Source organism: Vulpes vulpes, chromosome 7, assembly GCF_048418805.1.
Source record: "Vulpes vulpes isolate BD-2025 chromosome 7, VulVul3, whole genome shotgun sequence".
NCBI lineage: Eukaryota > Metazoa > Chordata > Mammalia > Carnivora > Canidae > Vulpes > Vulpes vulpes.
In genome coordinates, this window is record NC_132786.1 from 70,844,694 (window position 1) to 70,866,965 (window position 22,272).

Here is a 22,272-nt window from a genome sequence, read left to right on the forward strand (position 1 = left end):
TGGTAAACTTTCTAAAGTGCCAAGGTTCTGCCTTCTGTTCCTCAGATAATCTTGGAAGAAAGATAAAATAGTAAAGAAATAAAATCACTTTTGCTAGTGGTGGAAGTAGAGGACATAACTGTATTGCATTTAGAATTTATTGTATTTTAAATTTTTTCATTCCTTTCATCTTAATACTGAGCCTTTCTATTAAGAATTCTCTAAGATAGGCTGGCAAACTATGGCTTGATTTGGCCTGCCTAGAGTCAAATCAGCCTTCCTCCATTCATCAACATTTTGTCTGTGGTTGTTTTCACCCTACCATGCAAGGCTGAACACCTGCAACACTGTATGTATGGCCTACAAAACTGAAAATATTTACATCTGGCTCTTCATATAAAAAGTGTGCTGACCTCTGTTCTATAATCTTTTAAAATGTAAATATGAGAAATGTATGACTTATAAAGTAATGCAACAACCCATTTACCTGAGGAAATGGAAATTTTGGGATGGAATAGAAATCAGTAGAGGGGGGAAGAAATTTTGAATTCTATAAAATGGGAGTGGAGTCATCAAAGGAGTATTGGGCTGAGGGAAGCATGTGAGTATGTGAACGAATGCCAAAACCAAATTTTGCATACTTGTCTTTTTAGATTGTCACATTTTGCCCAAAAGTAGTTGAAGAGCAACAGAGAAAAATGATAAGGATCGCTTTTCAAAAATAGTGAGAGGTTTACAATACTCAGGGATATCATGCTTATAAAATCTATCGTATAGGTGTTATAAAACATTACTTTGATTATAAAGCATACTAGAAACTATATATTTCCCATTTCTTTGATATTCCATATCCAATATGCTTTTCACTTTTCACTCTCTATACATTTTTAAAGATTTTATTTATTCATTCATGAGAGACAGAAAGAGAGAGAGAGATGCAGAGACACAGGCAGAGGGAGAAGCAGGCTCCACGCAGGGAGCCCAACGCGGGACCTGATCCTGGGACTCCAGGACCACACCCCGGGCCAAAGGCAAGCACCAAACCGCTGAGCCACTCAGGGATCCCCTCACTCTATATTTAACATTGATTTTATCTCCCAGATACACGTTCAAATCTCCTTGCCCTTTAAACAGCTTTACACAGAGGTAATTCATATACCATACAATTTACCCACTTAAGTGTACAGCTTGGTGTTTTTTAGTATATCCACTGTAAAATCACAATCTAATTTTGGATCACTTATAATACAGAAATCAGATCTGTGTGTCCCAAAGGTTTCTGAAGGTCAACCTAGGAACTTAAATAGCAGTAAGTATTGGAAACAAAACAGGAGTCGAAAATCTTGGTTTAGTCTAGACTTTCTCAATTCACTGTGATTTCATGCAAGAAACTTTTTACTGGGATCCCTGGGTGGCGCAGCGGTTTGGCGCCTGCCTTTGGCCCAGGGCGCGATCCTGGAGACCTGGGATCGAATCCCACGTCGGGCTCCCGGTGCATGGAGCCTGCTTCTCCCTCTGCCTGTGTCTCTGCCTCTCTCTCTCACTGTGTGCCTATTATAAATAAATAAAAAATTAAAAAAAAAAAAAAAGAAAAAAAGAAACTTTTTACTTTTTTCCAAGTTTTTGTTTGTTTGTTTTTTAGTAATCTCTACACCCAATATGGGGCTTGAACTCACAACCTTGAGATCAAGAGTCACATACTCTTCCGACTGTCCAGCCAGGCCCCTTTGCAAGAAACTTTTAGACTTCAGTTTTCTTATCCAAAAATTGAAACTGGAGCTAAATAATGTACTGGGTCTCTTCAAAACTGAAATTTCTGTTTAGATTAGACCCTAGAGGGTGAGAGCGGTGACAGTGATAGTAGCAATGTACAGTGTGAACAGAGAGAATCCTGAGATATGGAGAGCAGTTTTAATAAGCTGTTATGATGGTGATGCAGTGGACTGGAAGAAGAGAGGAAGGAAATACAATGAAGAAGCATTATTCCCACAAAAAGGATATCATCTGCACAAGTAAGGCAGATATTATGTCCTAAGCACAAAACTTCCCTGGAGTGACACAACAGAGATCCAGCTTAAAGCAGAAACGTGTGAAGAAAAGAGTAAAAACGTTTCAATGAAGTTTTTTGGAGGCATCTAATATTTTACTCTAAGAATACTCAAAGGCAAAATTTCTCAGGGCAAGATTTCTGTTAATCTTTAAGTTTACAGACTCTTATAACTTTTACTACATACTAAAGACAAGGAAAAATGTTAATATATATAATATGTTCGTATATAAATTAGAAAAAAATGGAAGAACATATATCAAACCATAAATAATAGTTACATGGGGGGCGGTTAGGACACTTTTACATTCCTATATAGTATGTATTTTTCCAATATAGATTGCTCTTATAATTATAAGGAAAAAGAAAAACCCAAACCAAAATACAAAAAAGCAAAAATACTGGGGACTTTCAATAATAAGTGAAAAATTCTCACACATACTCCCATATTTTCCGTGAAGAGAATTTTACATTAATATTTGGAATGTTGTTATTTAGACAGAAAAGGAATTAACGTTTCAAAAGATGGTTTTACTGACACTAAAAGAAATATTCTTAAGCCATTTTGTTGGCATGAAATTACAGGACAAACTAGGCATTATTTTATTTGAATTAAAGTATTTTTAATTTTTTTTTCTAAAAAAAAAATAAAAATGAAAACTTATACATGAGTTCCTATCAGGGGTTAATTCATATTTACATTGACTATATCTATGTTAATGGCCCAATGCCTAATTTTTATGAATTGCCCTTAAGCTTAATTCCTACTTCTCTATTCCATGAGTAACAATTCAAAAACATTAAAAAAAAAGTTTTCCATATCTACCTTCAAAGGTACTCTAGATTTTTTCCTAAAAAATATTTTTTATTTATAAATTTATTTATAAAATAAATAATATATATTTTTATTCATAAAATAAATTTATAAAATAATAAAAATAAATATATTTTTATTTATAAATTTATTTATAAAGTAAATAAAATATATAAATATAAAATTTATTTATAAAAATATTTTTATTTATAAATTTATTTTTTATTGGTGTTCAATTTGCCGACATATAGAATACTCTAGATTTCTCTAAGAAAATATTAAAAAACATTATAATTCCTGGAATATTCTAAATCTCATTTTTTTAAAAAGATTTTATTTATTTATTCATGAGAGAGAGAGGGCAGAGACATAGAGGAGAAGCAGGCTCCATGCAGGAAGCCTGATGCGGGACTCGATCCCGGGACTCCAGGATCACGCCTTGGGCTGAAGGCAGGCACTAAACCGCTGAGCCACCCAGGGATCCCTCTAAATCTCATTTGTTACCTCTTTTGTAAACAGAAGAGTAAGACCTGTTTTTCATTTTAAATGGACAGTTTAAATAAAATAAACTGTCTTATTAAATAAAAAGTAAAAAATTATATATGGGTATGTGTGTGTGTACACACATTACATACACATGTAAGAATTACAGCCTAGCACTAGTAAGCATTTTATACTTGAATTTTTACTAGCAGAAGCTGCTCATGAAATCTAAACTTTGGGCCTTTTGATTTATGATAGCAAAACTAAACACTAACTACATTATCCCTCTTTCCCATCATGTTACAAAATTGACAGAAAAGATTCTGGCAAAAAGAAAGAAAACAGCACTAGGAGAGAAGAAAGTATGTCATCAAGAGATAGGAAATTCTGAGACTCTCACAGCCAAGAAAAAGAGAGCCTACTCACCAGAGGTAAGAGATGGAAAACTTCCAAGTAAGTCATCAAATACAAAAAGCAGGAGTACACTGTGAGGCGGACTCCTGGAGAGAGCTTCTACTAAGGACACAGGGGCCTGAATGAGAATGAGAGCAGAGTTTAAAGTAACTCCAAACCTGCACACAGATAATAGAGAAGACAGTCTATTGGACAAGATGTGCCATGCATTTATACAACATCCCTGGTCAGGGTCTTATATAAGGGAGAAGCTGCCTGGCAAAGACACCTACTCTATGCACAGAAGTCACTGTCAATTGCCTTTCTTAATAGAAGTAGTGCTTTATTCATAGATCTTAATGTGTAGACAGGTATCACAAGATATACGAGAAACATTTCAATAGTGTAAAGATAGGGGCCAAGATAAACATATAGAATGGGAAAAGATAAATCACAGGAAGAGAACTTAATAAAACCAAAACTCATTACCTTTGTAAAAGAATAAAAGGAATATTATTGTAAAACAAGAATAAGCTTCCACAAAAAGTAAAACTATGACCAAAATAAATCAGACAACAGAATGAAAAAAAATGAGCATAGTTAAAAAAGAAAATCAGTGGTTGTAGGATAAAAATGATAAACTACCAGGACAGTAAAAGATACAGAAGTTATGATAGAAAAGTTATGGGACACAGAGGATAAAACCATTGAATTAAGAAATCTGTCTGAAAAAAACACTTACAAGAGGTGAAACAGCGTAGGAGGAAAAAATAATTAAAGAAAATCTCCCTGAATGGAAGAAACAAGTAGGTATCCAGTTTGACAGAGCCCTGGGTGCTCAGCATGTTTTACAAAAAAAGACTTTATATATAGGTATGCCCCGCTTTTTGAAAGTTTGCATTATACCACTCTGCTTCTAAGAAAGATCTACATTAGTACTTGTTTTAGCTAACTGAAAGAAATCTGAGGAGGATCTTCACCTTTATGAAAAAAAAAAAAAAGGTGAAGAGCAAAAAATAGCATTTAGCGTTTGTTTTGCAGTGACCCCTTACAGAAGCAGCACACTCTCTCCCCACGAACTATACCCAGCTTCTCTGCGTCAAGCAGCCAGAGTTGTGAACTCTGTGTATGTGAGTGTCTGTGCTTTATCTCAATTAATTTTGTGCATCAGTTAGCAAGATGTGACCTAAGGTATCAGGAAAATTGGGGGGGGGGGGGCGGGGGGGCGTTGTGGGTCTGGGAAGACTCAAAATTTTTTCCTTATAAATAAATGGTAATTGCTTCTTTGCTTTATTCTATTTTGGCTTACCAAAGTTTTCATAGAAATGCTACTTTTGGATAGTGGGAAAAAGAGAGAGAGAGAGACAGGGAGACAGAGATATCTCCTAATGACACTTTAAAACTCCAGGAAAAAAAAGAAAAATTCTAAAAGCTTCTAGAGATGGGAAAAAGCAGGTTATTATACACAGAAGAATAAGTACCAAACTTATTAGACCTTTTATTTGTAACAATGAATGCTAGAATACAATGGAATAATGACTAAAATTCTGAGGAATATAAAAAATATGGAATTAAAATTCTATTTCTAATGACAGCAATATAAAGGAATTTTTGGATCAGTAGAAGCATGAAAATTTATATCAATAATTGTATATAAAACAATTCTTTGAGGAGCTATTCCAACAAAACGAAACAAAAAACTAAAAAGGAATCCAAGGTAAGGAATGACATAGGATATAAGAAACAGTGGCAGTTTTAGATGACACAGGAAAGCAAAAGGAAGCTTGAAAGAAAACAGAGACACATTAAATCTTGAGCCTTGTATAAGACATTTGGAATGAAAAAGTTTTAATACAGAATATCTTCTTACCTATAAGTCCAATCACAATACCTGAATTATATATAGTGCCCTATTCCCCCTCCCCCATTATACTTTCATTGCTTAGAATTTTGGTTCTAGTATTTTTTCTTCTGGCAACAATTTTCTCAGGATAATTTGATCGCCACTTATCACATATTCTGACATCTCCTAAATTTATTTCTGAGTTGTGCTTCCAAGTGGTTTCCAAAACAGGTCTTCACAGTGCAAAAGAAGTGCACAACATAGATTTCTTGGTTTAAAGTAATTTTCCTTGAGTACTTTTTAACTTTACTATTTTCTTCCATTCACTATTGCTGTTGAGCTGATATCCATCCATTTATCCATCCATCCATCCATCCATCCATCCATCCATCCATCTTGCTCCCTTGTAGGTAATCTTTCTGAAATCTTTCAGAATTTTCCCTATGTCCTTGATATATATATATTTTTAAAGATTTTGTTTAAGATTTTTGTTTATTTATTCATGAGAGACACACAGAGAGAGACAGAGACAGAGGGAGAAGCAGGCTCCCTCAGGGAGCCTGACATGAGATTCGATCCCGGGACTCCAGGATCATGCCCTGAGCAGAAGGCAAATGTTCAACTACTGAGCCACTCAGGCATCCCTGTCCTTGATATTCTTCTTTTTTTTTTTTTTTGTCCTTGATATTCTTAATCAAACTTCAACATGTAAGTGTTCCCTTATTCTTCCTGTCTGGTACGGTATAAGCACTTCCACCAATCTGAAGCCTTTGTCTTTTCTGAATTCTAGCAAATGTATCTTCATTATTTCTTTAATTATCTTGCCCTCTTAAAATTTCATTTTTCTCTCCTGTTACTGCTGTTAAAATGTTGGTACTTGTACAATTCCTTCCCACATCCTTTGTTTTTTAATATTTTCTTTCATTTTTAAAAAAGATTTTATTTATTTATTTGAGGAGGAGAGGGGCAGAGGCAGAGGCTGAGGGACAAGCAGACTCCCCGCTGAGCAGGGAACCCAACGCAGGGCTTGATCTTAGGACCCTGAGACCATACCTGAGCTGAACGCAGATAGTTAGCCAACTGAGCCACCCAAGTGCCCCCTTTTTATATTTTCTATTTATCTTTTTTTCTTTCCTATTTCTTCCTAAAAGACCATTCATTCTAATCTTTCAACTAATTCATATCCATTTTACTTGTAATATTTGGAGCAGTCTTCATTTCAAGTATATTTTTCATATTTAGTATTTCCATTTGGTTCTGTTTGTACAATTTTGAGATCTTATTTCATATCACTCATATTTCCCTTTATATCTTGAATTATATTAATCATGCTTGTTTTGAATTCCTGGTTCAGCTATTATAGTAATTCTGCTTTAGAACATATATGCTGTCAGAGTGATTTCTTTTGAGACAACTATAGTCCTCAACTGTCTAGTTATACTGCTTTGTGAGGTAAGATTTTTCAGGGCATCAGCTATTCTTTCGTTAAGATATATTATATTAGGGGGACCCAAAGGTCAGGCCTTAATAGCATCAGCTCAATGAATTTAAGGAAAATGGAGGGGGAAGAGCCCTAAGGTAGTAAAGCACAGACACAAAGAACCAGTTTATCACTTCAACTTACTATCATTCCCCTATGTGAGGGTTTCACACCTTTAGACCCTTTGGGCAAAGTAGAAGGCAGTCTTCCTGGACTTGAAGGGTGAGGATAGGAGAAATGAATTACTGAGAGTAGATGGTTAATTCACATCTATTTTCATCAACTCTTAACACCAGTAGGGTTCATACACTGCCATCATATTGTTCTTTGGATTCTGGCACCAGTTGTATAGGCTAGTTTCTATAGTGAAGGAACAAGAATCAACTCAAGGTAATTTTGGGGACAGACAGCATTCTATCTTAAAGAGTTTCTGGAAGCCAGTTGCCTCTCATTTTATTTTTTTAGGGTTTATCTCCAGGGAAGGGAATCAGTCATCTATGTTAGTTCACAACTTTGGCAGAAATATTTTCATTTTATGGTATTTTATATTGTTTGAATTATGCTTTATGAATTATGTACATTGCATTACTTCTACAATAATTTTATAGAAACAAAAACTGGTTGAACAAAACTGGCATTACCAAGAACTAAAAACATCTAAAGGTCAAAATGAAGGAAGAAGCTTTCATCTAACATGTTATAACTATTAACACAGTCTTCTGTATTGATTTTCTTCCCAAGAAGAAAAAAAGGGCTATCTTTACAATTTAATGGTTGATAATGGGTAGTTGCAAGGGGAAGGGAAAAATTAGGAGATTTTCAATGTATAATATTTTAAAAGCTTTTAGATTCAACTGGTTCAAGTTTTAGATTCAACTGATTCAAAGCTCATCTGAATAGCAGAAATCTTACCCAGTCTTTATAAAACTGACTCACAAAGAAAAACAGATCAGTAAACAAGATCATATGCTAATCACAAACACATTTTGAAAGGACACTTGTCTGAGAAAATAGAAAATAAGAATAATACAACAACTGCTACATCCAACTTGTTTTTAGTTTTTCCAGGAAATTACAAAGATAATCTTTCAACTCTCCTATTTTTCTTTAACATCTTTAAAACCTGAAATAGGACAGATTAGAAAAAATTATCTGACAGTCTGAATCATTTTTTCTTTTCCTCTTCTTCAGTTGACCCCAACAGGGGGAGATTATCAGAATTTGTAACATAAGGAAACCCTACAGGGAGGCTAAAAAGACAACAGGGATAACAGTTGAAGTCATTTCAATTCCTGAGGAAGATACATGATTGCATTAATTCATGAACTAATCTCAACTCTCCTGCTTCATGATCCAATGCACATATTATTAGTTACTTTAGTTAAGCCATAGGGGGGAAAAATACAGTTTCAGAACTGTCACAGAAATGTAAGTTTAATAAAACAGCTTTCTAAAATTTCTCCATTTGTTAGGATATTTGCAGCTTCAAGTAACAGAAAACCTGAATAACAATTGATTAATTAGCTCATAAATCAAAATTTTGCAAGTAGGCAGCTCCAGGATTGTTTCAGCAATTCAACCAAATCATGGTGCTAGGTAAACATCCCTACAATTCTCTTGGCCTTCCTTTCTTTTTGAAAGTTGCCAGTACTAGCTCTAAGCATTACATCCTTTTATACTATCTGTTCTGCTCCATTCCATTAATCTGTACAAAACTGTACCTTTATAAATACCTGGTAGAATTTACTACTACTTCATTACCTTTCATTTTCAAAATTGTTGGTAGTGTTCTTGCATTTTTGTTTTTACCAGTGAACTTTAGTTCAGATTTACTATCAAACAACCTAAATTTTATTTTAAAAATATGCAACATTTGTATAAAGCTTGTAACTAAGCAAAAACACCTTTGGGAGAGTAGAAGGGGGAAATTATGTAAAGTTAGTATCAACAATAATGGTAAGAGAAAAAAGTACATAATCCAATTTTATCAGAACAATGGCACAGCAAATACAAAAGATGTTAAACGGAAAGCAATGAAGCAGAGTTACACTGAAACACTGCAATTTCTTAGCTCAGTAACTAATCTTTTTTTTTTTTTAATTTTTATTTATTTATGATAGTCACAGAGAGAGAGAGAGGCAGAGACACAGGCAGAGGGAGAAGCAGGCTCCATGCACCGAGAGCCCGACGTGGGATTCGATCCCGGGTCTCCAGGATCGTGCCCTGGGCCAAAGGCAGGCACCAAACCGCTGCGCCACCCAGGGATCCCCTCAGTAACTAATCTAATCTAACAGTGAATCATTAGCCTCAGAATCTTCTCTATACCTGCTGAATTGGCCTGATTTAGTTAATTGGTAAAAGTCTAAAAGGTTCAAATCCATAAACATCTATTCTATATAATTACATACACGTTTATTTATTTAAAAAAGTCAATAATATCAATATTTGACCATTAGTTGAACAAAAATGAGTAAGATTTTGCTTTTAAGATTTTCATGAAAATATGTTTATACATGAATCAGATCTTACAGCCATTACTAACATAGCCTTCATGGTAGTTTTACAGCCTGATAGCAGAAGGGAATGAAATTTAACTGTCAAAATTTTGGAGCTAGATGAGGCCTTAAGATTAACTAGTCCAATCTCATTTTCAGATGAATAATCAGGCCCAGAGAAGTTATGTATTTAATTTTGCCAAAGTTGCAGAGGAATGAGTGGCAGACCCAGATGAAGAAAGACCAAGTCTTCTGATTCTCAATTCACCATTCTTTCAATTACACCAATCTGCCACTATGGTTGAACAGAATGGAATAAAGCGACAGATGTGGGAAAATACAGTCAACAGATGTTAAGGAACAAAACAAGTAAACACATAACTACTACAGAACAGGGACTAGGTTGTAGGAGTTCTTGACTTAGCATCTGGCAAGTGGTGAAGACTTAATATATGTTTGTTACCTTGAATAATACAGATATGAGAAAGTAATCCTATTACAATAAACTGAGTTTCTATAGCAAACTATAAAGCTCTGGTGGTGTGACTATCTTCTAAGCACAATTTTCAATTAGTGTGAAATACAGAGCTTACATATGGGGAGTCTGCTAAACCCCTTGTACTTGCCAAAAGTTATTCAGAAATAAACCCAAATTTTAGATGTGCTGAATTTTGATGTAATTATGTATGTGTTAGACACAATACTAATAAATCCTTCCTTTCTAAGCAGCTGCCAATCCACTGATTTAAATTATAATCTCTTTCTGAGGGGAGCATAACATTGTTATACTCTAGTTAAAAATTAAGATTTGAAAATTTCTTCAGATCTTGAGATATTAAATCTAAGATAATTCATTTAAATTATAAAGAACCAACATTTAGGATTTTATAGTATCTGACACAATAAAAAAATTATAGCAAGCAGCAGCAATTTTACAATTAGATATGCCATTTCTAATTGGTGATCTTAATAGTTCAAATTTTTTCTATGATTTCAAACAATCCATTTGAAACTCACATCATAAATGCAGTTTTAATCAAATAACCCACATTACCGAATCATAGATAAACACAGTAATTATATGTTAAGTCCATCTCAAATTATAGTAATTACTGTAGTAGAAAAGCTTTAGAAGAACAGTTAATAAATAGAATGTTTAAATACATTACAGAGCATCCGTGTAATGGAAGAAAATTGGTATTTTTTTTTTTAAGATTTTATTTATTTCAGACAGAGAGTGTGCTCGAGAGAGAGTACATGTGTGTGAGTTGGGAGGAGGAACAGAAGAAGAGGAACGCTGAGCACAGAGCCTGACTTGGGGTTCAATCCCACCACCCAGAGATCATGATCCGAGCTGAAATCAAGAGTCACGCCCAAGCTACTAAGCCACTCAGGCATCGCCAAAATTGGTAATTTCTAAGAATATTTAATAATGTAGATATTTAAATAGTACCCTGCTTTGTCCTTAGAAGGACTTTTCATGGCTTTTTCTTTTTTTTAAGATTTATTTATTTATTCATGAGAGACCTAAGCAGAGGGAGAAGCAGGTTCCATGTAGGTAGCCCGATGCAGGACTGGATCTCAGGACTCTAGGATCACACCCTGAGCCAAAGGCAGACACATAACCGCTGAGCCACCCAGGCATCCCTTCATGGCTTATAAATAATAATCTAGTAAAATAGGATTTTTAAAAATCAGGTGAAAGTAATCCCATGGGAGGATAATTCAATATATCATAGTTCTGACATGAGGTTTTCTAACTTAATCCAATGAAAGGTTTTTTTTTTTTTTTTTTTTTAGGAGATTCAGAGTACTGAAAAGACTGAATGCTCTTTAAGAAATCCTGAAAAAAGTCTATGTATTTCAGCTAAGCTTTTTACAGGTTTTGAAAAGTAGAGTCAAGATTGTACTATTAGATGAATATCTAGAATCGTGTTAACAATGAAGATTAGAACCATACGCTTTAATTCCTAACGTGGGCTTCCTCAGAGAATGTCAGGAGATAATGATCTATAAACTAAGATCTGAAAGATGTTCACAAAATAAGTTATACTTTGGAGGTCAGAGGGAAGAGTGATTCAGGTAGGGAGAACAGCATGGACAAAAACCCAAAGGCAAGGAAAAGTATTTAATCTATAAAGAATTAATATTCTGTGGTCATGGAACAAAGAATTGGTGGCAAAGTGAGGGTGGATACTAAAAATGGGGCTAGAAAACTAAGGCGGGGTATATCATAAAGGAATCTGATAGGCTGAGTTTAGACTTAATCCTGAAGGCAAAGGGAAACAAGGAACAAATTTTAATCAAGGAAGATGGCCTATCAAGTTTATATTTTTAATTTTATTTTATTAAAAAAGATTTATTTTATTCGAGAGAGAGGGGTAGAGGGAAAGGTGGGGATGGGAGGAGCAGAGAGAGAGGGAGACAGAAGCTTAAGCAGACTCTGCACTGAGTGCAGAGTCGGATAGGGGCTCGATCCCACAATCCTGAGATCACGACCTGAGCTGAAAACAAGAGTCAGATATTTAACTGACTGCACCACCCAGGGGCCCAGAGTTTGCACTTTTTAAAGGTATTTTCTTATTTTATTACCACTAATCAAAAAGTAAGTTTGTTAATTATTTCTTTGTTCTCCCCACACACAATTGTAAGCTCTAGGAAGACAGAACTCTTATTCACAATTGCTACTTCTAGCACTTAGCTTATTATCTGCCACACAGTAGATGACCAAAAAATATCTGTTGAATAGATGTTAAAACCATACAATTCTACAACTTCACTGGTAACACAAAACTGCTGTATTCTGCTTGCAATATGGAGAATGAGTGGGTGGGGAAAGGTGGGGGAAACAAGAAGAGGAAGTCCAGTTTCTACAGCCCAGTGTAATCGAGTAAATATCACCTGTATTGTTAACACAAAATGACTACTATAAATATAAGAACTTAAAAAGTCTTTGGGAAATTTTCATAAAATAGTGAATGTAATAGTCATTGTTCAAAGTAAACAAGATGTTTTTAGGGCACTTGGCTGGTTCAGTCAGTGGAACATGCAGCTCTTGATCTCAGGGTTGTGAGTTTGAGCCCCATGTTCTATGTAGAGATTACTTAAAAGAGAAAATCTTTTAAAAATAACAAACACACACAAAAACACACACACACACACAAAAAAAATAACAAACAGAGGTGCCTGGGTGGCTCAGTTAGTTAAGCGTCCATCTTAGGGTCATGAGATCAAACCCAGTGTCAGGCTCCTCCCAAGCTTGGAGCCTGGTAGAGATTCTCTCTCACTTTCCCTCTTCCCCTCCCCCACACGCTTGTACATGCTTGCTCTCAACAAGCAAGCAAACAAAAAGAAGAGGAGGAAGGGGAGGAGGAGGAAGACCAGGAACAAAGGCCAAATAGGTAACGATAGCTCAAACTAGTTGCAGTGGAACTAGAGAGAAGATGGAGGTAAAACTGGCATTACTTAATTACTGAATAGATCAGTGAACCTGTAGATAGCATTAGCATGTTCTTGTAAAAACTGAGGTACCTAAGAGTAATATAATACTAGCCAAAACTAGAGGGTGAGTCCGTCTCTACTCTTAAAATAGCCATGAGCAGGGACACGATATAATTTTAGTCACTTACAGACACACAAGCTAGGACTGAGAAATTAGGTAACTTGTCCAAGGTTACTTGATTAAGGGCTGAGACAGGCTCTGGAGAGCTAGAAGAGTGGTTCTCAATTATGGCCACAGGAGTATCAGAAACACCTGGGGTGGTGGGAGACAGAAAGTGGCACACGGGTAGGGGTTAGAAAAGAAGGGATGAATAGGAAGGGAGAGAGAAAGGAGAAGAGGGAGAGAGGGGAAGAAGAAGAAAGAGGGAGAGAAGAAAGGAGGGAAGGAGATGGAGGAAAAAAAAAAGAAAAACGAAAGTGATTTTAGTTTCATTCTACTGTGCCAACAGAGTCCGCTGTGGTTCCACAATTCCAAGTAAAACCACAACAGTTTTAGGCAGGAAAACTTTCCAAGTATGTAGTCTAAACAGACATTCAACTCTGCCATAAAAATCCTCAATTAAAGCATCATATAGCCTCTGGACACTGCAACTTGTAGGCATATTGTCAAAAACACTCGGAAAATGTGTGTCTAGGAAAAGAGTGATATTTTCAAAATTTTAATCAATCAGATCAAGCCTCTGGCATTAAACCTTTCAATAACTTCCAATTTTATTTGGAAAAAAAAATCCAAACTTTTGCATCTATACAAGGCATCAAACAATTAGAGTTTTCACTATTTTTCTAGCCTCATTTCATACTGACTTTCCCCACCGTCAACTGGCACCAGCCTCATCTCTTTCTGGAACACACTAAGTTCCTTCCTGCTTTGGGACTTTTGTACTTGCTCTTCTCTCACTTAACATGGTTCTTCCTAGTTCTCTACTTCTTAAATCTTAAAGATAACCCCTGCAGATGAGGTTTCCCAACCTGCTCTATCTGCATGGGACCTCCCATGCGACTTATTCTCATGGCAGCCAATGTTTTTTCTTCACAGAACTTAATGGCAACTGCAAGCCTCTGCACCAGCAAGTGAGTCCTCTGAGAGGAGGGATCTTATCCCTCATGCTCACAGTATCTCTCAAGTGTTTAAAACACGGCACATAGACGGCACTGAAATATGTTGGGAAGGAGGAAGGGAGAGGGTCAAACTTAGATGCTAGCAGGTGTCCAATAAATATTATTAAACGAATGAGCTTGTTTGCATAAATCAATTATAAATTAAAGAACACATAGCAAAACTGGTAATTCTGATTTTTTAAAAGTTGACTATAGCAGTAATTAGGGAATGAAGCCACACTTCTCACTTCCCCTAATACCTCTAGTCTATGGTAGTAAAACCATAATGATGAAAACAATTACCACAATTTAATGTAAATTTAAAAGCAGCAGAATATAAAATTGTGTTTAATTTTATACAATAAATTATTATTATTTTTTGAGAGAGAGAGAGAGAGAGAGCCTGAGGGAAAGGCAAAGGAAGAGAGAGAATCCCAAGAAGGCTCCATGCCCAGAGCAGAACTTGATGCTGGGCTTGATCCTATGACCCTGAGACCATGACCTGAGCCAAGATCAAGAGTTGGACACTCAACAGACAGCCACACAAATGCCCCTACAATAAATTTTTAAAAAATAGATGGAAATACATCAAAATTATAACAGATTACATCTGGGTGGTCTGATACAGTTTCTTTTTTGCATCTTTCTATATTTTCCAAATGTTCTACAATGAGCATATTATTACATTTATTGTCAGATTATCATACTTTGCTGGACATAAAGCCAGCCATAACCATGAACAAAGCATTACACTGATCAATTTAGCAACTTACTATATAATAACTCATTTAAAAAATATCTTTAGGGGCAGCCCGGGTGGCTCAGCGGTTTAGCGCCGCCTTCGGCCCAGGGCCTGGTCCTGGAGACCCGGGATTGAGTCCCACGTCAGGCTGCCTGCATGGAGCCTGCTTCTCCCTCTACTTGTGTCTCTGCCTCTCTCTGCCTCTCTCTCTCTCTCTCTCTGTCTCTCATGAACAAATAAAATCTTTAAAAAATATATCTTTAAATGATAGTCATTAAAGCTTATCTACAGTGAATTTTTATACTAAGCCTTTGCTACTATCACTTTGTCACTTTTTTTTTTTTTAAATCTTGGGAAGTAGTTTAAGCATAGTGGAAAAAACACCTCTGTACTCATTTCCCCTAGAAAATAAAGGTCTAGCCTCTGCCTACTAGGAAATATGGGAGAAGAGTCTTGAGGGTCCCTTCATGTGCAGTTTTCAACTATGGTACTATCTTCTGTTAAAATGTTTTTTAAAGTTTTTCCTTGTAAGTAGGAACTACTTTAATAAAAAGATCTATTTTTATGAATAATAGCTAAAAGAAAAAGCCAGCTGATCTAATTTCTTAAATTAGGCATTTTAAACTACTGCATCTTAAATATCATTCTTCTGTGTATAATAATCAAAGGCAAAGTGACTACTATGTAGGGTAACTATGCAAATTGATATCTGACAGCGAATCAGGGGCACTACTAATAATTACTAACGCCAGGGCAATATGCATAACACTGAGACATCTCAGGCAAACCAGTCACCCTATTACGAGGAGAATAACTTGGATGCTGAGTATGCAAACTTAAAAGTTGTTATCAGTTACACGAAGTTCTCCCTCAGAACAAAGATATATTCCACATGCTAGTGCCTTATAAGTCACTACAGTGAAAGCAGAAGGTGGAAAGGAATAGCAAACATAGAATAAGACAGTTTTAAACTCATTAATTCTTGCAAGGCCCCTTTGCCAAGCAAGCACACATATAAATAATACCTTCAGGAATTTAAATATTGTCTTTCTGCTCAAATAATATAATAACTCGTATATTTTAAACACATAAAACTGGATAATTTAGTGGATAGATTTTTCTTCCTCTTATTCAGAACTACTTCAATTGAAGACATGGGGAAAGAGTGAAGAATGGTTAGAAAGAAAAGAAAATAGGCTATATATAGTCTATCTAAAGTAGTTAAGATATGAGAGAAGAATCACTAAATGCCTTTACCCATTCCAGAGTCTTTCTTGGTGCCATCTGATATTATGTCTACATGATCAGAGTCCACATCATAACTAAAGAAATCATTCAAATAGGTCTTCGATCGCTGGCCACCAAAAACATATAAGCAACGATTTTTCTGAAAAATAAGGAGAAAGGGCAAAGAAGGGAGAAAGCAGTCACTTCTATGAAGAATTCAGAATGATCCTTTTAAAATTTAATCCTCTATAAAAGCAATTTTATGCCAGATCCCATGCAATGGAGTACTATGCTGGTATAAAGAGGAATGATGAAACTATATACTAAGAGGTGATCTCTGGGATATTTTGTTAAAGTAAAAAGCAAGGTACAGAATAATGAATGCAGAGTACTGCCTTTGCATAAGAAAGGAAAAAAATGAATGTGTATATGTTTCTTTCTTTCTTCAAAAAGAAAGAAAGGAAAGAAGCTAATTAAAGAAGGGACAGAGCAAGGAAGAAAGAAATCCGATCTCTCCAAAAGTACATTGACTTACAGGTTTTGCCTTTGGAACCATGTGTATTGTTTTTATTTAATTAACTCAAAAGAAAAAAAATTTTTTTTTGAAATTTGAAAAAACAATGAAATAAAACCCATTTTTAATGAAATAAACATATCTGTAAAAATAGGACCACATAAAGACATGATCACATGGAGAAGTAGTAGATATTTATGCTTTTTTGACTACCCATTTCTAGTTATAACCTAAACAGAAAAATAATCAGAAAGCAATGTGAAGCAATATTCAGTAATTTTTGTTAGTTTTGTGATTCTGTTACTATTTAGAAAGACATAAGAAGTAATATAATACTATCATTAAGAAGTAGGATTTTAACCTTAAAAGATACATAAAATACAAAATCAAAAGGATATTAAATTTTAAAACTCAATTAATTTTTAATTTGAATTGGCCATGACAGTATGAACTAATGATTTAATTTTTCTGTTATTAAAAAAGATACTTATATATAATACACATAAATGTGTGTATATAACTATATGTGTAGGTATTCTGGGAAGGGGGCACCCCTATTGGACAAAGAGAAAAACTTGGTTATCAAAAAGAATAATCACAGCACTGGATTAAAAACATCAAATATATAAAAGTCCACAAGCTCATAATAATGCTTAAAAATATACTGGTTAACTTTGGAGTTTCAACTCATTAATATGAAAAGGTGATAAAGAAAAAAAATTAAAACATTTTTATCACCTCTCCTGTGTGCTGTGCACATTAGGGTGGCCAAATAGTTAATGAGGTTAAGTTTTTAGTATCAGAATCAGTTAATAAATACAGAATAAATAACATAACTAGAAAATCACTGTTTTATAAACCCTACATCATGATTATCAATGACTGCAAAAGCCATTTGGTAAAATGTTGACAAGAACCTTTATTACTGATCAATCAGGCTGGTAACACCTAAACCCATCGAATAATTTTAACATCACCAAAAGTATGAAAGCTACACATAAAATGCCTCTTGACAGCTTGCAATCAGACCATCTTTAAGGTATTCTTGCACTTCTCCTTTTGCATTCCCCCTCCCCCCCCAAAAAGAGAGAAAATCTAAAATCAAGCCTTTAGAGCTAACTACCAGCTTATAGGAAATAGGGAGACTAAACAATCATACCACTACAAGGATAAAATTAGCTAAATCAAGAATATGGGAAATTCGAGAGCACACATGATTCAGTTTCTTTAACAAGTAAATAAATGGTATATGAGGGGGGAAAATAGGAGCAGGGAGTACTGTTATGGCTTAAAATAAATTTAAGAGACATAAAAACTAAATACAATACATAAACCCATTCTGGAGTCTGACTTGAATAAATCAACTATAGAAAGGTATTTTTCAGTATTTCAGAAAACAAAATGAATGCAGACTATGTATTAAATGATAATATGAAATTGTTGGTACTTGGGTTGAGTATGACAATGGTATCATAATTATGCAAATAAAAAATCATCTGTTAGTGATACACCCTAGTATTTACAGGTGTAATGACACATTGGCACTTGCCTAGCAAAATAAAATTTCAGAATAAACTTGAAAATCAGAGAAACATTAAAGAAAGAAATGAAATATAAGTGGGATAGATATATGAAAAATGAACAGTGAAAAACTGATAACTGTTGAAACAGGTAAGTACACTCTTCTCTCTACTTTGATATATGTTTAAAATATTTCACAATGTTTTTAAAGTTATGTTAAACAGAAAGAAGCCCAAGTTAGCCTTATGACATCTGAGAAGGTTAAAGAAATGTCTGCATATTGGTTTTGCTAATAAATTTAAATTCTAATTCTATAAAGTCAGTTCTTAATTCTTCATATTTAATGGAGAGTGGCAGAGAGGAAAATAAAACAAAATAATTGATCTTTAAGTTACTAAGAGAAATCAGTAAATAGAATGGTATAAGAAAGAGAAATAGCTACAGTATTTGTATCAGCAGTAGTTATCTGTAAGTTCTAGATTAGTATTCAAGTAATAACTATTTAGGAATTACTGTTAATAGGAAGAGTCTTAAAATTAACAACCTTCACTGCTGAGGAAGTTTTATTTTTGTCTATCATTGTTAACACTAGTGATTTATTTTTAACGAAAAGTTCTGATCTCTTTCTGAAGATTTAGATCTATTTCTTTTTATGGAGATAAAATGACAAAATAACAATACAATATATAGAATATTCTTACTGAGTGGAATAGCATGCAGTGTCCTATCCGAGACTGGATGTCCTCAGGCCCAGCATTACAGGAGTCCTCTCGAAGAAGTTTCCAAGTTTGACATTGACAGTTGAAAGCAAACAACCCACTGAACTGTGGTTCACTGGCTCTGCTGTCGTCTACGCTCCCATTACATGTCAAAATTCTACCACCAAAGGTGTAGATCATATGCTTTTCTGAGTCCATACACATCTATCAGAACAAGGCAACAGATTGAATAGTTACAGATTATTCCTGTCATACATACTAAAATGAAACCAGTGTGCAGTTTTAGATTCTCAAAAAACTAAACTGTGTCTTAGTAACACTAAATATCACCCCAGATTATCATGTGCACTTACTGCAGTAACGCTCACTGCCTGGCAGATTCTGGATCCCCCTTCCTCCCTTCCTCTCTCTCTCTCTCTCTCTCTCTCTCTTTCTTTTAAAGATTTTATTTATTTGAGAGAGAGAGAGACAGAGAGAGAGAGAGAGAGAAAGAGCGTGCACAGCCAGGGTGAAGGCAGAGGGAGAAGCAGACTCCTTGCTCAGCAGGAAGCCCGTCTGGGGATCACAACCCAAGCTGAAGGCAGATGTCCAATTGACTGAGCCACCCAGGGACACCTCAGGATGCATTTCTAAATACTTTTTTGGGTTTCTATTTTTCCTGATGAGAGCAAAATATATTGCTTTCTTGAAACTATATAATTTTTACCAAATCAATCAGTAATACATGAGGTGCTGATTTATATCGAAGAGTAAATGCTAATCATACTTCATGGGTAAATAGTGATCACACCCTTTTATTTTCCTTTTTTTGTTTGTTTTTATTGAAGTTCGATTTGCCAACATATAGTATAACACCCAGTGCTCATCCCATCAAGGGATCCCTCAGTGCCCGTCACCCAGTTACCCCAACCCACCACCCACCTTCCCTTCTGCAATTCTTTGTTCATTTCCCAGAATTAGGAGTCTCTCATGGTTTGTCTCCCTCTCTAATTTTTTCCCACTCAGTTCCCCTTCCTTTCATCCTCCTTATAAAAACTCTGTATTCTAGGCAAGCATCCCATCCTCTTAATCATGAACCATTTCATCAGAGGGTAGTTACATCAGTAAGAGTGATACAACTAAATTTTTATTTCTGCATTTATTTTGCAAAGCTCTTCAAAACATGTTGTTACAATATAGTAAAACAAACAGACGTTTGGAGCAGTCTCCAGACTGACTTCTCTAGTGATGAATCTGCCTCCTTTAACACATTACTATAAAATTAGTTTTCTTTGAGGTATATTACATAATTTATGTTCAAAAGTCAAAACTGATTCTTTCATTCTTTTTTTTTTCTTTTAAGATTTTATTTATTCATGAGAGACACACACACACACACACAGAGAGAGAGGCAGAAACACAGGCAGAGGGAGAAGCAGGCTCCATGCAGGGAGCTTGATGTGGGACTTGATCTCAGGTCTCCAGGATCAGGCCCTGGGCTGAAGCTGCACTAAACCACTGAGCCACCCAGGCTGTCCCTCTTTCATTCTTTATACTCAAAGAGATCATGGCTTTTCATAAAAATATCTCTCAGAGGGATGCCTGAGTGGCTCAGCGGTTGAGCGTCTGCCTTTGGCTCAGGGTGTGAACCCAGAGTCCCGGGATCGAGTCCCACTTCGGGCTCCCTGCAAGAAGCCTGCTTCTCCCTCTGCCTATGTCACTGACTCTCTCTCTGTGTCTCTCATGAATAAATAAATAAATAAAATATTTAAAAAAATCTCTCAGAAAAAAGCCATTTGTCACAAGACAGTAAGTTCTAATCAAATTCTATTTCAAAGAATATCTAAGTCCTAGTTGGGAATTAGATGTTGAACACAAATGGCATTTTGGTATTTAAAGAATAAATTGCATATACAAAATATCTATTTTTTGGCTAAGGTACAAATACTAGCCATTATATGTTCAATTTTCTCCTCCCATCAAATTGTGCTATTTATCTATTTTTGTATTGTTTTCAGGAAAAAGCTATTTTCATAATTGTAAATTCTTTTTATTTTTAAAATTGTTTTAAAAAGATTTTTATTTATTTATTCATGAGAGACACAGAGAGGCAGAGACATAGGCAGAGGGAGAAGCAGGCCCCCCATGGGGAACTGAATATGGGACTCAATCCCAGTACCCCGGGATCACACCCTGAGCTGAAGGCAGACACTCAACCAGTGAGCCACCCAGGTATCCCTAAATTTTGTTTTTTTTTAAATTAATGTTAAAAAGAAAAGATTCTAGCACCTCCTAATTTTTCTCTAACCACTAAAAAAGATCCAGTCACTTGCCATTTCCTAGGTTTCTGACAACCTTCCATAAATTAAGATGAAAATCTACTATTCTTTAAGGGTGAAATCTTGATGAATATAGTTCAAAGTATTCCCACTCTTTAATCTTAAATGATTATATCATTAAAAGCAATCCATACATTGCTGAAGATGACTCAGTATGGCCCCATTCATCTACTACATCACTGCCTGAGGTTTCACTGAACCTGAGTTGCATTACCCTGTCCTAAGGACTAAAGGCTCAGATCTCTCCAAACACCTCAGGATCGTGTTGAAAATCATGAGGGGCCCACATTATGGGAGCCATTTAAATTTTTACAAATTTACAGGCGGATACTAATTTTGGCCAATCTCTGTTATCCAGCTCCTATGGTTCTACTTCATGTGATTATAAAAGTAGTTTCTATTTCCTTCCAGGGATATTTAAGCTTATTATTAACAGGACAAAAAACAGATATAATTAATTTTATTCCTTCAGGTTGGTTCTTCCCTGGGTAAGATAGGCAGTTTCAACTGGGGTCAATTATCAAAGAAGAAGTGTTAATCACTCTAGAAAACTATGTTGGGGGATCCCTGGGTGGTGCAGTGGTTTAGCGCCTGCCTTTGGCCTAGGGCACGATCCTGGAGACCCGGGATCGAATCCCACGTCGGGTTCCCGGTGCATGGAGCCTGCTTCTCCCTCTGCCTATGTCTCTGCCTCTCTCTCTCTCTGTGTGACTATCATAAATAAATAAAAATTAAAAAAAAAAAAAGAAAACTATGTTGTTCAATAGTTTATGATTTCCTTTTTGTTTTCAATCTCTGAAAAAATTTCTGAGAAGCTAATAACCTATTAAAGTCTGGGTGATAATATTAATATCTTTTCTCTTGAAGACTTCAAGAGATTGCTTAAGTCAAAACTTGGAAGACCAGTCACCCATCTACTCTATCAGGTTAGATATTTAATTCCTAAAATCAAACAAATTGTGGATAGCTGCTTATTCCCCACAATGTTTTAAAGTCCCAAAGTCTTTATTTTACTCTGCCACATGAACACAAGACTGGCTAGGATTAGGCTGGGTTCAAAACAATTTTTCTTCTCAGAAATCCGGAAGCTTTCTAAAC

The 22,272-nt window shown here is 35.4% G+C and overlaps 1 protein-coding gene across 49 annotated transcripts in view; it reads right to left on the minus strand.

The window, feature by feature from the left end:
• The window catches only part of MKLN1 (muskelin 1), a 322,363-nt gene that overhangs the window by 29,937 nt on the left and 270,154 nt on the right, over positions 1–22,272 (minus strand). For all 49 annotated transcript variants that reach the window (XR_012002632.1, XR_012002636.1, XR_012002635.1 and 46 more), the window contains 2 exons: positions 18,839–19,060; positions 16,133–16,262 (listed from right to left, as the gene is read on the minus strand). Coding sequence is in view for 43 of the 49 variants with exons in the window: in XM_072764025.1 (XP_072620126.1) it covers positions 16,133–16,262; positions 18,839–19,060 (352 nt within the window). In the remaining 6 variants the exon portion in view is untranslated. The remainder of the gene's footprint in view (positions 1–16,132; positions 16,263–18,838; positions 19,061–22,272) is intronic.